The sequence below is a fragment of the Auxenochlorella protothecoides genome, assembly GCF_000733215.1.
Source record: "Auxenochlorella protothecoides strain 0710 unplaced genomic scaffold scaffold33, whole genome shotgun sequence".
Classification (NCBI taxonomy): Eukaryota; Viridiplantae; Chlorophyta; class Trebouxiophyceae; order Chlorellales; family Chlorellaceae; genus Auxenochlorella; species Auxenochlorella protothecoides.
In genome coordinates, this window is record NW_011934206.1 from 534183 (window position 1) to 554318 (window position 20136).

General features: G+C 66.3%; 6 protein-coding genes across 6 annotated transcripts; 4 read left to right on the forward strand and 2 right to left on the reverse strand.

Annotated features, from left to right (window-relative positions):
* Positions 1 to 75: 75 nt before the first annotated feature.
* Positions 76 to 2758, forward strand: F751_3201 (Hexokinase-5; the record flags this gene model as incomplete). Its single annotated transcript, XM_011399069.1, has 9 exons — positions 76 to 177; positions 297 to 436; positions 561 to 652; positions 806 to 923; positions 1191 to 1281; positions 1521 to 1729; positions 1876 to 2032; positions 2222 to 2337; positions 2557 to 2758. The coding sequence occupies 9 exons, from the start codon at positions 76 to 78 to the stop codon at positions 2756 to 2758; spliced, it is 1227 nt and encodes a 408-aa protein (XP_011397371.1).
* Positions 2759 to 2972: 214 nt separating this feature from the next.
* On the reverse strand, positions 2973 to 4116 carry F751_3202 (Origin recognition complex subunit 6; the record flags this gene model as incomplete). Its single annotated transcript, XM_011399070.1, has 4 exons — positions 2973 to 3113; positions 3258 to 3372; positions 3503 to 3660; positions 3892 to 4116. The coding sequence occupies 4 exons, from the start codon at positions 4114 to 4116 to the stop codon at positions 2973 to 2975; spliced, it is 639 nt and encodes a 212-aa protein (XP_011397372.1).
* Positions 4117 to 5380: 1264 nt separating this feature from the next.
* On the forward strand, positions 5381 to 5884 carry F751_3203 (hypothetical protein; the record flags this gene model as incomplete). The annotated part of the gene is made up of 2 exons (XM_011399071.1): positions 5381 to 5437; positions 5648 to 5884. The coding sequence occupies 2 exons, from the start codon at positions 5381 to 5383 to the stop codon at positions 5882 to 5884; spliced, it is 294 nt and encodes a 97-aa protein (XP_011397373.1).
* A 1000-nt stretch (positions 5885 to 6884) lies between these two features.
* Positions 6885 to 11337, forward strand: F751_3204 (hypothetical protein; the record flags this gene model as incomplete). The annotated part of the gene is made up of 6 exons (XM_011399072.1): positions 6885 to 7072; positions 8071 to 8198; positions 8386 to 8923; positions 9109 to 10173; positions 10314 to 10822; positions 10997 to 11337. The coding sequence occupies 6 exons, from the start codon at positions 6885 to 6887 to the stop codon at positions 11335 to 11337; spliced, it is 2769 nt and encodes a 922-aa protein (XP_011397374.1).
* A 319-nt stretch (positions 11338 to 11656) lies between these two features.
* Positions 11657 to 18369, reverse strand: F751_3205 (hypothetical protein; the record flags this gene model as incomplete). The annotated part of the gene is made up of 10 exons (XM_011399073.1): positions 11657 to 12460; positions 12615 to 12709; positions 12918 to 14064; positions 14217 to 14585; positions 14705 to 15151; positions 15272 to 15359; positions 15689 to 15880; positions 16185 to 16905; positions 17339 to 17653; positions 17871 to 18369. 10 exons carry the CDS (start codon positions 18367 to 18369, stop codon positions 11657 to 11659), a joined length of 4677 nt encoding a protein of 1558 aa, XP_011397375.1.
* Positions 18370 to 18804: 435 nt separating this feature from the next.
* F751_3206 (hypothetical protein) lies at positions 18805 to 19977 on the forward strand (the record flags this gene model as incomplete). Its single annotated transcript, XM_011399074.1, has 2 exons — positions 18805 to 18999; positions 19891 to 19977. 2 exons carry the CDS (start codon positions 18805 to 18807, stop codon positions 19975 to 19977), a joined length of 282 nt encoding a protein of 93 aa, XP_011397376.1.
* Positions 19978 to 20136: the final 159 nt, after the last annotated feature.

The window sequence follows — 20136 nt, forward strand, 5'->3', positions numbered from 1 at the left end:
CCTGCCTTCCTTGGCCAGATACGGTCTCCACAATAGCTCATGAAAAGCAATTGAAGCGCATCGGTCCTGCCCGCCATGGCCTACCTCCTCGCAGGAGCGGCTGGGCTGTTCTACTTGCTGTACAAGGGAAAGCGCGAGGCCGGCGATAGGTCACTGCAGCGAAAGATATTGAAAGAGGTAAGATGCAAGTGAATTTATTAATGTTCAGGAGTCTTCTCATGCTGCGATCTTGGGTTGCACGGATGAGACTGGCAAGCTTTGATCTTAGTTCCCCCTCCCCTTCCTTGCATGCACAGTACCAAGACCTCTTTGATGTTTCGACGCAAAGGCTGCGGGACGTGCAGCGCGACCTCATCCTGCAAGTAGAAGCGGGACTCAGGGGCGACAAATCGGGGCTCCTCATGCTCCCAACCTTTGTGGACATCCTGCCTACAGGGTAAGCTTGGAGGATTGGTCGGGCGAGTGTGCAAGGTCTAGTTGCCCTTGTGGGTGGCTGCGTGCATGTCGCGGACATCATCTTGATGGTTTCTGACAACCTGATCAAAGTTTTCCATCTACAGGGATGAGCAGGGAGACTACTATGCCATTGACCTGGGAGGAACGAACCTGCGAGTCCTGCACACCCGGCTCGGGCCAGGGAAGGGCGAGGCGAGTCAGCGGTGGGGGGCGCAAGCAGGACTACTGTGGCTGGAAGGAGTTGATATAAGTTTGTGTTCTTTTTCGTGACAGGAGCTGCAGCAGGAGCAGATGGTGCCAGGAGAGGCAGCTGCTGACTTGTATCACCACACCTTCCTCTGCCAGGGAGAGGAGCAGGACATTCGGGAATGGCCCATTCCCAAGGAGTGCTTCAATACCGACTCTGGAAAGCTGCTGGAGTTTGTGGCTGACTGCGTCGAGGAGATGCTGGTCGAGCACCCGCCAGCGTGCGTTTCTTGGGGATGCTGAGGGCTGTGCGCTGGGGCTGACAGGCTCTTCATCAAGGGGTGTGCTGCTGGCTGGAATTCGATTCTTGGTCAGCAGGCTGTAGATGCTTGCACACTCGCTTGAAATATCTCTCCACACCTCCGGTGCCTTGCTCTCCAAAGTGTGGCCCCGGCTGCATGATCTTCCAACAAGGTTCAAGCTGGCCATGCATCACTCCTCCAGCTCGCCACCAATCCTCCACGCTCGCCCCCCCCTTGTCCTTCCAGGTCTGGGGCCCTGCCCGTTCTTGGCTTCTGCTTCAGCTTTGGTTTCAACCAGACCGCGCTCAACAATGGTGTCCTTGTGCGGTGGACAAAGGTGAGGAGAGGTTGGCGATGTTGACCGCATGTGATGAAAGGGTGGAAGCCGAGAGTTCCCATTGGCAGCGCTGCCGTCTGTGCTTGTAGCTCATTTTTGCATGCCAGATTGTGAGCCACAAGATCTCTTTGGTGAGGACCCACTTTCTCGAGCGGCAAACATTCCCCTCCCTTTTACCTCAACAAGCTCCTCCTGCATACATTCAATCCCTACACACTTGGCCCACCCCCCACCGGCAGGGCTTCTATGGCAAGGGCCTGATTGGCGAGGACATCGTGGGTGCGCTGCAGTGTGTCTTCCGGGCGCGGGGCAGGGCGGTGGAGATCCCGGCCATCCTAAACGACACCGTGGCGACGCTGATCGCCCTACGCTACGCGGAACCCGCCACGCAGCTGGGCATCATCCTGGGCACGGGGACCAACGCCGCCTATCAGGAGCGCATCGACAGGTCAGGGGTTGTCGAGCAGTGGGGGGAAAGAGGGTTCCATCAGGGGACTTAAGACCCACCTCTCTCGCTGAAGCCTAGCACCCACGGTGGCTGGACCCATGAGCAACAGCCCTCCCGACACACCCTCGCGCTGCTCAAATCCACAGGATCAAGACGCTTGACCCGGGCTTCAAGGGGCGCAGCGAGCACATGGTGGTGAACACGGAGTGGGGCGACTTCTTTGCGGCCTCCCTCCCCGTCTGCGAGGAGGACGACTGGGTGGATGCCGCCAGCGTCAACCCCGGCCGAGGGCGGCTCGAAAAGGTGGGTGATCACAGGGTTGGTGTGATGCTGGGCCAGACCGCTTGATCGCCCTGGGACTGTTGGGTGACGAGGGATGGAGCGCCCATTCCTGGACTTAATGGACGGTTGATGGCCCTCCACCACCCCTGGTTGCCTGCCCAGACTGCTCATGACCCCCTCTGACTCCTCTTCCCCATACAACCCCCCCAGCTGGTGTCGGGGCTGTACATGGGCGAGATCGTGCGCCGCGCCCTGGCCCGCCTGGGCCAGCATGCCGGCCTGTTCGGCCGCGCCGCCGCCCTACCCGCCGCCCTGCTCACGCCCGGGTCGCTGGGCAGCGCGGCGGTGGCCGCCATGGACGAGGACGAGAGCGCCGACCTGGCGGCCGCCGGCGCCGCGCTGGCCACGCTGGGCGTTGCCCGGCCCACGAGGCGCCAGCGCCGCGTTGCGCGCGCGCTGGCGCGACTGGCCGCGCTGCGCTCCGCGCGCCTGAGCGCCGCCGCACTGTGCGCGCTCCTGCGCCACCTGGGCTGGGATGAGCGCAGCCGCGTGGTGGCCGCCATGGACGGCTCCGTCTTCTGCCGGTACGCGGGGTACCGCGCCATGATGCGGGACACCCTCGAGCGCCTGCTGGGCCGCGAGGCCGCGGCGGCGCTGGAGCTGCGGGAGGCGCGGGATGGGTCAGTACGTGGCGCCGCCTACCTTGCGGCCGCCGCCTCCCGATACGACCACGCCCCCAGGGCCTAGGCTTTTGGAGGGGGGAAGCTACGAGAGGGGTGCCGGGGGAGCTGATCGCCCTGCCTCATGGCATGCAGATCGGCTGACCAATATTCCAATATGCCCCGCGTCAGGCTGCGTCCTAGGCCTCGCAAGCGGAATCTCCCCTGCAGGGCCAGCACATGTCAGCGCCACCTCTTGGAATCGAGGAATGGAAGGAGTATACATCAGGAACACGGGTTATTCACATACAGGACGAGCCTTTCTCACGCGCCGGCGCGTTGTAGGTCAGCGTGGCCTGGCGCAGGGGGCCACTGGGCGGATCGTTGGCCTTGGCCTCCGCTGCCCTTCGCTCCAGCATAGCCGTCTTCCAGGCATCATACTCCTGAGCCCCGCGACACGTTTGGCAGGGGCTGGGGGATGCGTGCGCAGTGTGCCAATCTCAAGAACATCGACCATTGCATTCCAGCAGCCTGGTGCCCCCCCGCTGGTCCACAGCACCCTGTCCAGCCCTGCCTTCACTCCACACCCGCTTCTGCTGCTTGCCGGCATGCACCCGTCGCCCCACGGCGCCATCCTCCAGCACCTCTTCGTCACTGCTGCCGAGCTCCTCCAGTCTCGCTGAAGCCGCAACAGCCAGGCACCTGCATGTGGAGAATGCGAGGCATAGCTCCTGGGGCTTGGGGATGAGCGCTGGGGTTGACACATGGACCTCGCACATGGTGGCCAGCTCTGAGAGTGCGAGTCCTGAGCATCCCCTTGCCGCCAGCTCACCCATCCGCAGCCTCGTCTTCTGCGCCCTCAGGTTTTCGCCTACGCTTGGCACTGCTGCCGGTGCTGAGCTCGGGCATCAGGGAAGCAACAGCAGTGGCAGCAGCAGCGAATTCTGTCGGTAGGACACCCAAAGGCTCCAGCAGTCTCCGCTTGTCCACCTGCGACCGATACGCAATCGAGAATGGACGAAATGAAAGGTATTGGAATTCGCAGGTAGACTCTTGTTTGAGACCACGTGGATGTGGCGCCGCCGCCGAGCGGAATCACAGGGTGACGCTGAGACGAGCGGCAAAACCTCCCTCCCGCCACACCTCTTGTGTGTCTCACACTTTACCAAACAGGTTGCACTTGTTTGCGTCCGCACGTGCCACCCTACTCCTTCCGCACACCTTGACTTTGTTCTTCTGCGCCACAGCGAGGAAGATTGCCGCCACAAACACGGGTTTGTTGAGTGCCACCGTCCCCCTTTGAGCAATGGCAACCTGGGCGACATATCTCTGCTTGAAGGTTGCCAGCGCTGCAGCCACCGGCCGCTCCAGCCGGACGCAGCCAAACTGCAGACATAGGTCCCGAGGATGTGTCTGCGTCTTGACCCCGAGCAACTTCTGCAGCATGGCACGTGCATTCCGGTATACCTGGGGTATGCGGGGTGATTGGTCAAACTTGAGGTGCAAACATCTTGATAAGTGCCCTGCTGTTCTGCGCTAGCCCAGCCATCAAAGTACACAGACACCAGTGCAGAGAAAAATGTGTACAGTATTGCAGGGATGCCACCAACTCACGGTTGCGGAGGCTCCACTGTGTTTCTGGAGTGCTCCGCTGTCTATCGAGTGCTGCAGCCTGTGGGATGGGAGACGACATCTCAAACAGATGTCAACACATGTGAACAGGCTCTGAAATGTCCTACCCATTGAGCTGCTGGAACCCTTTCGACAACTCACATCATACAGGATAGCTCCAGGCATGCTGCTGCCTTGCAGGCTTCCCCCTGCACAGAAGGCGTTGATGGAGTTGACTCTTGGTGACGCTTCACGTACTCTTGCCGCTCAAAACCCAGTGCCGTCAGCTCACCGTGCCCATGCTCGCCCCAGCCAGTTTTGTATTGGCAAGTCGCATGTATTCCGAGGCTTTGTTCTGCACCGCTCTGTCGCTGATGCCGATTCTGCGAGCCAGCATGGAGATATCCATCTCAACAGATGTGTTGAGCCACGGACGCTGAACACCGTATACGCCAGCGAAGCCAAGGAGCTGCTTTTCAATTTATTTCATCACATGTAGAACGCGTCATATGTGCGTCTTCAGCGCGCAGGCTGCTGGTGCCCGGGGAGGACGAGTTCGTAATTTCATACCCTACGCGTGCGTTGCGTGCCATGCGTCTCCGGGTGTCACGCAGGGTGGTAAGCTTTCGGACTCGACACCTGCACACCACTTACTTCAGACTCTGTGGTGACTAACGTATCATTGCCTTCATCGGAACGCTCTCGCATTCTAGCCCTAATAGGACACTGAAGTCTCGGTAGTCGAACCAGCTTCAGCCGGAATGGGGGAGGTGAACGCTGAACGACGAGAGGATACCGGGCTGACTGCGTCCAACAGCGGGTACGAAGTCGTATGATGTGATGGCGTGAGCTTACTGGCCTCTACCTTGCTGCATCTCCGTACTTCATGTTCCATACAGAACTCATTATCACTCCAACAGCGCCTCTCTTACATGTCAGGATCTCCATCGAGGACCAGTCGATGCTTGCTCGGGTGGCCTTGAGCTCTGGTGTGCCTGTCAAGTGGTCTGATCTGCAGCCGGTGGTTCACGCTGCGATTGATGCCGTGCTATCACGGTTTGCGGAGAGGGGAGGGACACAGGTTGGGCCCCCACCCCCCATGCTGGATGGCAGCGACGTTGAGACCTTCAGGAAGCGGCTGCATGCTCTGCTCGAGGTGATGGATGGCCCTCCATTCACGATGCAACGGCTGGCAGAGCTCTTGCTAGGCCCAGAGAAGCAATATTCCTCACTCCCAAAGCTTGTGAGTTGGGAGCACATGATATTGATCGTGGAGGAAGAGCCTCAGGAGGCCATATGGACCTGATTCCCTGAGCCAGAGATTTTTCCACAGCCAGAATTCATACCCCTGCCCTCTCCCCTCCAGGCGTCTGCCTTGGAAAAGCTCCTCATGGTCGTCACTTCTGCTCCCGTGCTGGAGGCTGCAGACGCCGACGTGCAGCCGCTTCCTCCAGTCCACCCAGCCATCATTGCCCGTATTAATGACAACCCTCCCAGCCACTATGTTGTGCAGATCTCTGATGGATCCCTGGACGTGAGCATGGACACAGAAGAAGATGTGCATGTGCCAGAAGCTGTGAACGCTGAGGCTGTAAAAGAGTAGTTGTTTTATTCGTACACTGGCTGAGAGTACACTCAAAACACTGGATATGTACATGTCATGAGTTCATTTCAATTTATCCCTGGGATACCTCCCTGTTGACGGATACACGAATTCCTCGCTGTACGGCCGAAACCCAGGGAACACAAAATCGATCGTCACAGTCGGAGCATACATCTCGAATGAAACCTGTCAACACAAGAGCTCTTAAACACTTGAAGTGATTCTGACAACACCTAGAGAGAGGTGACCTACGACCAGGGCATGAGGATGTGATCTGAAGGTCGCTGCCAGTGGGTGTCGCATGCCCCACCGGCCGAGCCCCCACGCGCTCTGCAACAAGGACCGCAGACCATTGCCATGTTGTCAAGGAAGAACTCTAGCATTCTCACGGAAGAGCAGAGCTTCCCTGGTGGGGCTCTGCAGGGGTACTTTCCTCACTCCAAGGTGGGCAGGTTATGAGAGCCCTGGAGTTGCTGCTCCTGATCCCTCTGAAGGCCTTTAACAAGCTGTTCCCTCCTTCTTCTGGACCCTGCTTATCTACAGGACTGTCTAGAGGAGGCGCTGACCCCTGACACCTTGCTTCATGGCTACAGCGTGTCCTACCAGCAGCCCTGGGCATCGATCGCTCCGCAGAGTTGTGCCTGTCTGTCCTGGACGAAGCCCCCGAGGGGCGCTGCCTGCATGGCAGGGACCTGGCCGCCATGCAAGAGGTGGGAGAGTGGGTTTTAGGGCTGGACCATGCCTGTGGGGTGGGTTGAGGGTGCATGATGGACATGATTGGTGTGCCCTGCTTCTGCCATGGCTGTGCTGGGAATCCATAGTGCCCCTCACGCTGGGGCCTCCATCAGCCGACCCGCCGCCATGCACACAGGACATGATGCGCATGCTGCGTGCCGCCAGGGAGCAGGATACCCGCCGGCGGCGGCGTGCCGAGGCGTCGTTCGACGCCCCGCTCTGCCAGGCCCCCCCGCGCCCCGCCCCCCTGCCCTCCCAGGTGGCCATGGGCGACGCGGCGCGCCGGGCCTGGCTGGCGGCGCTGGCGGGAAGCTGCCCGCTGGGCAGCCTGGCCGCGCAGGGCGTGCCCCACGGCCTGGGCAAGGGCCAGCTCTGGGAGGCGCTAGCGGAGGCCGGGGTCCCCCTGCCGCGCGCCCTCTGGCTCGTGCGGGTCGTGTACCTGCAGCGCAGCAGGTGTGACCGGGTAGGGGGTAAAATGGGGGTCGTGGCAGGCGGGTTGGCAGGCAAATGGCCACGCGCGGTAGTGGGAGGAAGGTCTGCTTGGTCTGCCTGCTCTTGTTGGTGAAGGTATCGGGCTGGGGAGGCATGGCTACCGGCCCTGCGCCGACCTCGGCCGTGCCACGACTCGACTCTCCCCCACTGACTTCTCCTCTCTCCTCGCATCAAGACCCCCCCCCGCCCCACGATTTCTACCCGCAGGCCGCTGTCGGCCGGCAAGCAGGCGCAGCCCAGCGAGGGCGCAGCGGCGCTAGAGCGCGGCGCGCGCTGCGCCGACGACCTGGCCTCGCACCTGGACTCGCTGCGCGGCGGGGGCGGGCCGGCCTGGGCGTACTGCCTGCGCCTCGCCGGCTGCCTGGCAGCGGAGGGCCTGGCCGACGCGCCGGCGCTGGCGGCCTGGGCGGCGCGCTGCGCGCGCGGCGCCGGCGCCCCGCTTGCCGTGCGGGCGGCGGCGCCGGCGCTGCTGCCCTGCGTGCGCCGCGCCCTGCGCGCCTGGCCTGCGCAGCACGCGGCGCTGCGCGCCATGCTGGGTACGCTGTGCGCCGCGGCCGCCGAGCTGGAGGCGCGGGAAGGGGAGGGCGGGCCCATGCTGGCCGGCATGTTCTGGCGCGAGGCGGGCCTCCTGCTGGCCGCCCACCGCCCCGCCTTCCTGCCCTGGGACGGGGGCCCGCCGGGGGCGCGGGAGTCCATGGCTACGGCGGGGGGCCCGCGCGTGGCCTCCGCTCTGCGCGCACTGGAGGAGGAGCGGCGCGGCCTCACCGCGGGCGTGCAAGTCAGGTGCCGAGGTGGTGGCGGGGTCTGGTGCAAGGCGCCGCTGCTCGATAATAAGAGCACCGACCGCCGGCACCCATTCAATGGCGAGATTGCCTCTGGGGTTGCATTCAGTGCGCCACATACAAAGCATGATCCACCCCCCAACACTTCCTCCCTTCCACCTCCAACACGCTCTGCAGCGTGCTGCGCTGGACGGAAGATGGCGCGCATCGCATCATGGACGCCGCTCTGGACTGCGGGGTGACAGGGCCCGCGGTGCGGGCGCTGGTGGACCTGCTGGGCCCTGTAGCGGAGGAGGGGGAGGGGCGTGGCGTGCCTGGCAGGCCTCGTCTGCGACTGGGCCACGGCCGACCCCGTGGCGGAGGCCTGGGCGGCGCTGGGAGACGGGCTCGGAGTGAGTAAGACCGAAGATGGGCAGGAACATGCAGACGACCCCGCCTGCATCAGGCGCGCAACGCACAACATGCGCGCGAGGCGCATGCTGTGCGCGGCAGGCATGCTGCGCGAGGCAGCGGCGGCCCTCCCGGCGGCCCGCCTCACGGTAGCCGTCTCGGCCTGGGTGGCAGGCGCCTGCCGCGCGGGACCCCCCGCCCCGGCCCTGGTGGACTGGGCGGCGCTGCTGGTCAGCCACGGCAGCTTCTGTCCGGCCTCTCACCTGGACGCCCTGCTGGCCACGGGCCGCCTGGAGGAGGGGGGCGGGCACCGCGCGTTCCTGGCGGAGCTCCCGCCTGCCCTCCTGCGTGCAGAGGACAGAGACGGAACCCTAGCGTCGCGCTATCGCGCGCTGTGGACGCACCTGGCCGGCGCTGGGAGCGGGGAGGGGAAGGAGCCCTTACATGCCAGCTCTGGCGAGCTGGACGCGTTCATGGGAACCGCAGAGGAGCAGGATCAGCTGGACGCTGAGGAAGCCGAGCTTGACGCCCTGCAGGCTGGTCTGCTCCCCTGGCTGGCCGTGCCAGCTTGGGGTGGGGAAGGCAAGAGTGCACACGTTTGTGACTGGGCAGCTGCTCTTGCGCGCCTGGCGTCCGCCAGGTAAGTCAAAGTTGGAGGCGGGGATGGCAGTGGGTATGCGGGGATTACTGGCCTCGACTGCGGTCGAGTCTTGTTTGCTCGCTCAAAGTGAGCGCTGATGTTGTCATTCCTGTTCCAAGGTGCGTCAGCTTTGCAGCCGGCCGTCGGAAACCTCCTCCTTCCCCCCCCTCCCCCCCCGCACCCAGACCCTGGCAGAAGCGGCGCGTCGCCGAGTGGCTAGGCCGCACCATCGCAACAGGCCCCCTGCCAATGGGCACGGAGGCTGACCACGCCGGCGAGCGTTGGCTGCTGGGCCTGCTGGGCGCGCTGCGCGCCGCCGACGGCGCGCGCGAGGCCGCGCAGCTGCTGCCGCGCCTCGCAGCGCCGCCGCTCCAGGCGCTGGCCCTGGCCCTGGCCGCCGCCGGCTCGCAAGCGCGGCGGCTGGGGGGGGCGGAGCTGCGCGGCCTGCACGACGCCGCGCGCGCCCCTCTCCTCTGCCTCCTCCTGGCGCTGCTGGGGGCGCTGCGGCCCGAGCTACAGGCCGAGGGTCTTGGCCCGCGCATGCTGCGTATGCTGACCGCCGGGCTGTGGCGCGTGCCCGGGTCCTCGCCAGACCGCCCCCGCCTGCAGGCCGAGGTCTGCGCCGGGCTCTTGACCCTGGCGCGCGAGCTGGTGGCCGGCGGCGGCGAGGACGCCGGGGTCCAGGCCTGGCTGGCGGAGGCCCGTTCCCGGCAGGGCTTGGGGCACTGGGTCCTCGGCTGCCTGACGGATGCGGCGGCGGCGCAGGAGGGCGGCGGCGGTGCGGGGGGGTCACCCTCGCTGGAAGCGATCCTGGGCGGCGAGCTGCGGGCGCGGTGCGAGGCGGACGTGCCGCACGGTGTCCGTGCGGCAGAGGAGATATTGATTGCAGGGTCGGGCCTGACGGCGCTGCGCCCCGGCATGTCGGCCGATGCGGTGGCGGCGCTGAGCCCTGTGGCCGCGGCAGCGTGCCTGGGCGCCCCGGGCCTTGCCTCCGCTCTGGAGCGTGCCGTGGATGGGGGCGCAGGTGTCGACCGGGCCGAGCTCCTGCTGGCCTTGCTGGGGGCCATCGGAGCGGATGCGAGAGGCGCGCTGCCCGAAGCCGAACCTGCCACCCTGCAGGCCAGGCTGCTGGAGCACCTGGCGCCAGCCAACAGCCCGCTGGTGACGCTCCTCCTTGACACGCTGGGCCTGCTGGGCGGTGGGGGTCGTGCGACCACGCTGGCCAGCTCCGCCCCGCCGCTCTTGCCCAGGTATGGATGGAGGGGTGTGTCTCTGTGGAGGGGTGGGGGGGGAAAGGGCCTCGAGTGGGGGCACAGCAGCGAGGCCCCTGCCGCGCTCATGCCCCCTCACATCGCCCACCATCCCACACTCCCTCACCCTTCCCTGCCAGCCTGCTGCGGGCGCTGCGCTCGCGTCCCCCGCCCTCGGCCGTCGGCCTGGCCCTGCTCTGCCTGCAGCGCGGCGAGGGGCAGGGCGCGGGGCTGCTGGACGCGCTGCAGGCCGACCTCGTGGACGCCCGGGGTCAAACGGGGCGCGGCCAGGTGCTGGCCGCCCTGCTCTGCCTGTCCCGCACCGGCGCGCCGCGCCAGCGCGCCTTCGCCGAGGCGCTGCTGTCCGGGCTGGAAAGGGCGGCGGGCGAGGGCCGGGGCGCGGACGTGCTGACGGGCCGCGTCGGGCCCATGCTGGAAGCGCTGCTGCCCCTGCTGCCGCTGGTTTACCAGGACCGCGCGCCAGAGGCCGCGAGGAACCTGCGCGCCCGCGCTCTGCGCGCCTGCTGCACCCTGGCCCCCGCGCTAGCCGCCGTCCCGGGGTCAAATGCGCGGGGGCTGGGCCGGCGCACGATGGCGGTCGCGCAGGCGCTGCTCATGGGCGGCTGGGCGCCCTGGCTGCGAGGCGACGGTGAGGCCCTGATGTCGGGAGGAGGTCTGGTAGTTCCCTGGTAGTGTGCCCATGCAGACTGATACAGGCGTCTCCAAGTTCCATCCTCTGATCTGGGACCAGTGTGCCGCATTTGCACCGAAGACCTCGATCCCGCCAATCACCTCACCCACCTGTCCAAATTGCCCCCGGCAGCCGAGAGGAAGCTGCGGGACGTCCAGCCATACGAAGGCAGCCGGGCCCTGGCGGCAGACCTGCAGGCCAGGAACATGCCCAAGCGCCTGAGGGCCTGCCTCCTGGCCATGCTGCCCATGCCCCCGCCCAGCGCAGGCCTCATGGAGCTGCCGGGTTCAGAAAACGGGGCCCCTCTGCTTGTCGACCCCTGGACGCTGATCGATTCCGGGTGGAAAGCAGGGCCACGGACAGCAGCGCTGGAACCCTGGAGCGCGGCGGAGGCGCCGCCGCCAGCCCCGAACCCGCCTGCCTGGCTGGAAGGGTGCATCCGCAGGGAGCGCGGCGTAAGAGAGTTGCAATGAGAGCCCCCACCCAGGCCATGTACCCAGCCATTGCCAGAGAGGAAAGGTTCTGTGCGCCACGCACGCACAGAAAGAATCTTTGAGTTCCCTGCAGCGGTGTCTAAACCCTCCCGTGCCCCCCTGAAATACAAACACTCTCTTACCCAACCCACTTCCTCATTTGACTGCATTCGATTTTCAGCGACCAGTAGTAGCCTCCTGCACCCTGCCAGACCTGAACCCCTATATATGTTTGAAGAAAACATGATTACATGTCAAGGGGCGCACCGACAGCTCAGAGACAAGGGCGCGGGCATGGGTACAGGCCTGCGCATCGCCTTCAGCGGAAGTATGGGGAGACGTGGATGTTTAGGGCCGCCGCACGGCGCCGAAACTCCCTGTCTTCTGACGCCGTGGGCAGGCGGCGGGGCCGAGGGGGCAGGCCAACATGCCGGCCCCGGGGCGGGGCCAGCAGGGGGCTGAACTCAAAGGCGGAAGTGCATGCCGAGGCGGGGGTGGGCGGCTGGAGGGTCCCCGCCGCCTGTGCGGGTGTGACGGGTGATGCCTGCGTGCGTCGGACGCCGACCGCCTGCACCCCCTCCTCATCGCTGCTGCTGGAGGAGTGGTCGGGTGGGAGGGCCTGCACTCGGGGCCTGAGAGCTGCCTTCGCACCTGGGCTCGCCTCGGGGCCCGCGCCTCTGCCCATGCCGGCGCGGATGCCTTGGCTCGAGGCCTCGCCCGCGTGAAAGTCCTCGCCCGCACCGGCGCCGGCATCCAGCGCCGTGCCGGGCGTGGCCGGCCTCCAGCTCGCGCTGCTGCGCGCGCTGTGCTCTGGTGTGGAGCCCGGCTGGAAACTGACCCCGCGCCACGCACCCCGCGCCCCGCTGGGGTTTGTGCTGGGGGGAGGAGGGGCGTGCTGTGTCGGGTCGCTGGGTGCGGCAACTGGATCGGAGGCTGCCGTGGACGCGGCCGGGGACGGCGGGTGCTGTCGCTGGACCTCTCGCACAGGCTGGCTGACATTTGTATCGCTCGCGTCCGGCGCGAAAGAGGGCGCCGGCAGTGGGGAGGGGACCGGGCGGGGCGGACGCTGGACGGACGCTTGGCTGCCGGCGGTGGAAGGCGTGAAGTCCATGGCAGACAGGCCCTGCAGGCGCATCGAGAGTGTGTGGTGAGGGGTGAACAAGGGATCCTGCAGCATCAAGGTGCTGTCCCGGCCGCACACAGGTGCCGTAGTGTTGCATGCGAGAAGTGACCCCATGAGGTCACACATCCCTCGCCAGACACCCCATTCCACACACCTGGTCCACGGTGGCCAGCTTCGACTGAGCTGCCTTGAGGTCGGCCTTGAGCCGGGCGAGACGGCCCCGCACCGCATCCTGCACATCTGCGGCGGCTGCGGGGCGAGAGAGAGTGGAGCTGATTGGGTTTGGGTGTGGGTGTCATGCTGTAGGTTGCAGCCAGCGGCTTGCCTAGCTAGTGTGCGCATGCCCTTGTGATCCGCAGGCCAGGCCAGTTCATCACAGCCAACCCATGACAGGGCAGGGACCCTCGTCCATCCCAGGGCCGAGCATGCGCTGCCAATAAGCCCCATGAACACTCACGCTTTGCCGCGAGCGAGCTGACGCTGAACGCCGACGCAGGCGTGGCGATGCGCCCGCGCGGCGCCGTGCCCGGGGTGTACAAAGACACAGGGGCGGGAGTGGCCACGACGTCTGGTGAGCCAGAAGCATAGGCGCCATCGATGATTCCACAGACAAGCTGGAGCGCGGGGGGTCCAAGCTGCGTAGGATCCATGTCAACAGGCCCTGCCGCCAGCCCCTCTACTGCCTCCTCGTCGCTGGAGGTGACAGAGGCCATGCTCCCCGCCCCAGAGCCGCCCATGGTGGTCGACTGGCTATGAATGACCGCCGCGCCGTCGCCAACGAAAGGACCACTGTCAGCCATCGCACCGTCGGATGGCACGGAGCGACGCGGGAGCTGGTCGGCGGACCAGCTGCCCGCTTCGGACCCCGCACCGCCTGGCGCCTCGACCGCGACTGGCCTCACAGGCGACACGTCCAGGCTGGCTGGTGGCGGCGTGGCCGCGCCGTGCGCCCAGGCTAAGGATGCCGAGGAGGCAATGGACGCTGGGGACGCGTCCAGCACCCCCGAGGGGGTCAACAGCGCCGCCGTCGGGCCCGGGAGTTCGGTGGCGTGGGTCTGGACCGTGGGAAGCGGCGTCGAGGTCGTCACCGCTCCAAGGGTGATGGATTCGGCGGGTTGGTCACCTGGCCGGAGGGCAGCGCTCCCCTGCTCGTCAGCAACAGGCCCCATGCCGCCCGGCCTGGCGAGGAAGTTGAGGGGCGTGGGGCGGTGGGGTGAGGCGCCGGGACTGTGCGCATCCGCCGCAGAAAAGCCCGGCGGTGTGGCCAGCTCCTGTGGCCCGTCCCAGCCGAGCGTGCCGCCGGTCGCAGCTCCCGCTTGCTCCACCCCATCAAAGTCGTGCTGGGGAGTGGCGCCAATGGCAGCCTCCGAAAGGACGCCGTCCAGCCCCTTCAGGTCTGCATCCGGCCGTGCCTCCCATGCTCCTCCCTCCAAGGGCTGCACGCCCTCTGCGTCTGCCTGAGATGCGGCAAAAGGCGGCACATTCTCGGAAGACGGGGTGTCGGGCCTGCCATGGGCCTCCCCTGCCAGGGCGTGCCTGACACCTGCTGCGCCTTCTTCCTCCCGCCCTGCTAGGGCCTCGTAGTAGCGGACCATCTCCCGGACCTGAGAGGGTGTGGACTGAGTGTTGAGTGCTGGGAGGACACATTGTGACCCAGGGTTTTGTAAATCTCCCCAAACATGCTGTCAATCCTCGGGACACAACACTGCAGTCCACCAGCAGCAGCAGGGCAGGGTTTTCTCAGTCCGAAACCCACCCCTGAGACTCGTGAGGCCGGGACGTTTGTGACGACAAAGGCCCCGTGGAAGACCGTGCACTGGTCCTCGTCGACGGAGGCGGCGGCCTCGGTCTGCGAGTCCGCATCCAGAGTGCTGGCAGCAGTAGGTGCCGCTGCCACGGCTCCCTCCTTTTCCGCCGACTGGGCCAAAGCTGCACCTGGGCTCAACTCGCCAGAGGGTCCAAGGGAGGACTGCGGGCTGCCAGGGCTCGGGCTGCGCCGACAGACGGCGTCGACATCCTCTGCCACCGCCAGCAACTCTGGGTTGTCGCTTGTCGCGCCCTCTACAGTGCCCTGGATTGAGAAGGGCGTGCGCCCCTCCTCCATGGCCTGCAGCCTGGAGGTCACCTGCAGGGGCGTGGTACCATGAGGTTTCAGAGCTCAAGGGGCCGGGCCGCAGCACATGCAAGGCGAGTGTCCTCCTCCCCCTTTCCCCCCCATCGCCCCCACTCCTCAGCTCATCGCACCTCGGGCGACGCGCCGGCCAAGTGGCCACACAGCGTGCTGTAGTCCACGGTGATGGTCGTGGCGGTGGAGGGCGTGCCGGCAAACGGTGTGTAGAACACCTCCTTCAGTGCTGTCCCCGGCTCCCGAGCCGCAATATGAGTATGAGGCGTGACCTGCTGGTCCGGGCCCTCGCCCTCCTCTCTGTCCCCAAGGGACAGCTGACGCGCCAGTGCGGCACTCTGTGCTCCGTCAATGTACTGCGTGGGTCCGAAACGGGTGCCCCTTGCGCGAACGACGCTCCCGCCTCCCCCCGCCGGGGTCTGGTGCGCCCTGCCCTCCGCCAGGCTGGCGCGGGCCTCCTGCAGCGTGCGGGCCAGCCTTGCCTGCCGGGCCACGGCCGGGCTTGCAGGCACTCCCCGCAGCATGGCGCGGACCCCCGCCAGCTCGGCGGCCGAGCTTTCCAGCAGCTGCGGGAGGGTTGCGGGTGGGGAGTCAGGGTGCATGGACGTGTGTCGAGCACGGATGGGTACGAAGATTGCCAAAGTAGGCAGGCTGCTGCCCCGCGCGACACGCTTTCCTGTTCATACCCCCCGCCCCTCATCCCAGCTCGCCTGCTTGATCCTGGGGGTTGCGGGGATGGCCCCCGCAGCGTGCCCAGCGTGCAGCCCCTCCAGCCTGGCGTGCAGCTCGTGCAGGGTGGCATGCAGGTCCTCTGGCGCCTCGGCGCCGGGGGCCCCTGGCCCCTGACCCTGGTGCCGGGAGGCAACGGTGGCCGTCGCCGCGACCTTGGCCGCCGCCACGGCCGCCGCCTCGGCGCCCGCCAGCGCGGCCCTGTGGTTGGGAGATTGGAGGGGAACCGGGACGACCTTGGACGAGACAGAGTGATGCTGGCACGGCACTGCACCACCTCCAACCGCGCAGTTTCAAGCACGTCCCTTGCAGCTGCGCCCTGGTCGCCCAAGCCCATTGAGGGGCCCCGTCCCCCGCCCCTCTCAAGCTCGCACCTGGTGGTGTCCAGCTCAGCGTGCAGCGCCGCCAGCCGGGCCTGATCATGCTCCGCACGCTGCGCCTGGAGCTGGGCCAGGAGCTGGGCCCGCTCCGCCTCGCAGCTCACGAACAGCTCCTGGATGCGGGCCGCCAGGACCACCATGTGCTGCGCGGCTGCCTGCGCGGCCGCCAGCTCCTCCTCCGCAGCACTGCGCGCGGTTGCAGGGGACTAGGAGTGATGGGCTTTCGGACGGTTGTAGATGTGGGATCGCCACCGACATGCGAGGGAGTGCACGGCAGTGTCATGCACGGATTGTATGCCTGGATGTATTCGGTGGATGCCAGGAGCAGGTCGGCGCGCCTCAACTCATGTCAAGTCAACCAGTGCCAGGGGTGTCCACCTCCCTCCTACACCCCGGCCTTCATCCCTGGGCTCCATCTCCCTGTTGAAGACCCCCTCTTCACCCCCAAACAGACTCAAAAGTACCACCCCCCCAGGGAAATCCTCCTCACATGCGCTCCGCGCGCTCCGCCTCGCTCTCCAGGCCCAGCGCGCCCAGCGCGGCGCGCACGCCCTCCAACTCGGCGCTCAGCTGCGCGTTGCGCGCCTCCACCTCCTGCACCTGCCCCGCGGCGGCCCACAGCCGCCGCAGCTCCCCGCGCGCAGGCGTGCCCAGCGCGTCTCCCAGCCCACGCCGCGCCAACCACCGGCTCACGCTACCTTGACCCAGGACGGGGGTGGTGGGGACGAGGTGTGCCCCCTCCTGCGCCGGGGTGGCCTGGACGGCCTCTGCCGCCGCCTGGGCCCCGCGTGCCGTGGAATCCCCGTGCCCCGCCGCCGCCGCCCTCGCCTCGCCGCCCACGGAGATGAGGGGCATGGGGGTGAGGTGGGGCGGGGAGCGGGGGCTGCCCAGCGCGCCGGCCTCCGCTGGCCCCTGCCCGGGGACGCTGCCCGCGGCGCCCTCGCCGTACGCCGGGGACTCGTAGGCCGGGCCGCGCAGGTGCGCCAACATGGCGCGGAAGGGGTTTGTCCCCGGGGTGGGGCCCACGCAGGACAGCGCGGGCCCGGTCACGCTGCCGGACGGCGCGAGGAGGGACCCGGCGCTGCCGGCGGGCACGGCTTGCGTGGCCTGGGCAAAGCGGGGGGCGGGGGTGGGCAAGACGGCCGCGCCGTCGCCGGCGGCGACCATCGCCCCGCCAAAGGAGAAGGTCGGCGGGGAGACGGCGCCGTGGCCTGAGGGGCGCGAGGGGGGTGGGCGGATTCAGAGGAGGGTGCAGGCACGGGGAGGCAGTCCCCACCGTACTCCAGCTGCTCACAACCAACCCATGCATCAGAGGGAGATTTGCTGGCCCATCGATCGGTGGATCGATGCGCAGCAGCGCCACCCGCCAGCACCCCAAGCATGACGTGCCTGTATGGGCCGAGGCACCATGTTCCTTGTCGGTCTGCGCAATGCCCTCTGATGCCAGGGACCGGAAGGTGAGTGGCAGCTGGGTCTCGGCGCCTGGCCCATTCCCCATCGCCTCGACAACCCCCTCAGGCAGCGCTAGCTGCGTCAGTCCTGGCAGCCGCTGCTTGAGGAGCAGCGAGGTGCTCCCAACGGAGGAATGCTCTGCGTTCGCGACCTCTTTGGCTTCCTCGTCCAGGGGTGACTCTCCCATCGCACCCGTTGGAGCCCTGAACTGGTCGGATTCCCCGCTGGAGGTCGGCACGCGCAGGGGAAAGGGCTTGTCCCCCGACGGCCCCGAGGAGGCCTCTTGATCCTTGTCTGGCACCTCGCCAACATGACTTCTAGCCAGCAGCGTGCCATCCTCCGCCCAGAACTCCTCTCGTCTAGCCTTGGGGGCCCCAGGCCTGCCGGAGTTGGGACGCTCCTGCGCCACGCTCGGGGCCAGGATCGCGCCGTCCCTCCCCGCACCCGGCTCAGGCGAGAGCATCTGGGGACCCGTGCGCAGGTAAGCGTTCACCAGTCGCCCCATGCCTGCACAGCAGTGCGGTGTGGGGAATTCGATATCGAGTATAGGATTCCAGCCGGCGTGTGAGTGGCTTCACACAGATTCTCCTGTGCATGCGCTCACAGGCGTGCCTGTCCTCCCCCAGCACAGACCTACCCTCTGCGGCTTGACCGCCACGGTGAATGTGGCCTAGGATGCTGCGGGCCTCAGGCGTCGGCAGGAGACCAGAGCCCCCCGCGCGACCCTGGCGCGGGGCTAGGGGCGTCTCGCACTCCGGCGCTGCTGCGTCCACCCGGGACGCCGTCCTCTGGGCGAGGGGGCTGACGGAGGACAGCCACTCGCTGACGTGGCTCGAGCCAGGAGCATCCTCCGCGAGGAAGCCCGGGGTCAAACCCTCGCTGTGCTCCGCTCGCAGGTCGTAGTGCGGCGAGTCGAAGCTGGGGTTGTCGTACAGAGCGAAGCTGGGGGCAGGTGTGTGCTGGGGCTGGGAGGCCGTGGGGTGGGGCTTGGAGGGGCCAGCGGCCACACTGTAGGCGGTGCCTGGAGCCCTGGGCTGGGACTGGGGCGGGGGAGTGGGCTTGGGAATGCGGGTCTGCGCGACGGCCGAACCTGCCCCCCCGCCGGGCTGGGACCCCCGGGAGGCCGGCTTGCTCCGGCGTGTTCCCTGGCCCGCAGGAGCAGCTGCGAAGTTGGAGTGGATGACCCCGAGAGGGGTCCGGGCTTCGCGCTGAGGGTCCGCCATGCTTCCTGAGGTTCGGGTTGGAGATTTGGGAGGTTATCAGCGAGCCTTATCTGTATCTGGGAGCATTCTTCTAGGATATATGCTGCCGGGATCCTCGTGCGACGCACCGTGTGGAGGAGCAACGCTACCCTCAAGAGTCCTTTCCCATCGCTCGCGGACTGGGCCGAGCGTAGGAGCGCGTCTGGGAATAAATTGCAACCGTTCCGCTAATGGTTCGTCGCTCGGTATTTTGCCCCGGAAGCATGCGAGCTGGCACCGCCTCACCGGTTGTTTTGAAACCGGTCTGTTGTTTGCAATCCAAACATCGACCGCGCGCGCGCCCAGGCCCCTGGTCCTTCCTCGAGACCCTCGCCTTGGGCTCTAACCCCAAACGCTTCGCATCATCGGACAATGATTAGACGATTTGAAAAACTATTATATATATACGAATCCAGGATGCAGACCGTCGCCGTGTCTCTGCTGTGTCGGAGGTCTGTGGTCGCAGCAACGCAGTCCCTCTCCCTGGGACCAGCGCCCAGTCTGGCGCACTTCCTCCATAGATACAGCACAGAGACGAATGTGCCATCTACCTCCAGCAGCGACGTGTACGTTTACACATCGCCGTACGGCCCCACGGTTCGGAATGTGAAGGTATGCATGGCTGAGTTGTTGAACAGGTCTTGGGGCCGGGGACCTCGCGCATTCGAGGTGGAGGACTACACGCGGGACCCTGGCACCCAGGGTCCCATCTTGAGGTGATGGACCACCTTCCTGGTTGACATTCCTTCCTCACCACACCCCCATCACCCCTCACCCTGACTCCCCATGTCGCTCCGCAGAGGCTGAGCCTTTTCAGCTGCGCCTGCGCCCTGGGGGCCGGTCCCATCATCCTCGGCCTGGACAGCGGCATGACCCTGGCAGCCAAGGGAAGCATCGCCGCCACGCTGGGCAGCTTTGGCGCCTTCACCACCGGCCTCTTGCACTGGTTCGTGTCCCCCTACGTCCAGCGGCTGGAGGTTGACCGTCGTACCGGCGGCGTGCGCGCCGAGACGCTGACGCTGTGGGGTACGGACCGGTGCCATGCCTTCCACCTCAGCGATGTGAGCGCCGTGTCGGGGGTGCACCCGCTCACCTCCTTCCAGGCCCTGGGCAAGACGTTCTACGTCGACCCGTCCCACTTTGGCGACAAGGAGCTGCTGGCGCGCCTCGCGCCGGAGGCCGCCGCCGTGGCCGCCGGGGCGGCGGCCGAGGAGGAGATCGAGCACGTCAATGGCACGCGATGAGGCGGCCTATCCCAACGACTTGGGACGGTGGAGCTGCTGTGGAGGTTGCCTTCTTGAGGTCTCATCGATGCCAAGCTGGTGCATGGAAGATGACTGACCCATCTGTTCGTCATGCCCGGCCTGCACTGTGCACTCGTTGGTCTTTCCTCCTGCAACACAGAACTCCACGGTCAACCCATCTTCCTTACATTCCTGTCCTCTTCCTGTGCAAGGACCCCCCACACACACATTTCCTCTCCACCATCTGTCATGCTGGCAGAGTGTACAGAACGGCGAGCCAGATTGTCAGCTCAGCGTCAGCAGGGGGTCGTCAGCGAGTGGGCGCTCCCGAACGAGCCAAGCTTGAATAGGATTCCTCAGCACAGGTGTAAGTCAAGGTCAGGGAAACAACATGCTGCGCCAGGGATGGAAGGGAGTTGGGGCGGCCGGGCGGTGGTCGTGCCCACAAGTGCCTGATGTCGCGCGCCTTAGGAATTGTTATCCCTTTGGCCCCCGTGCCGCGCCG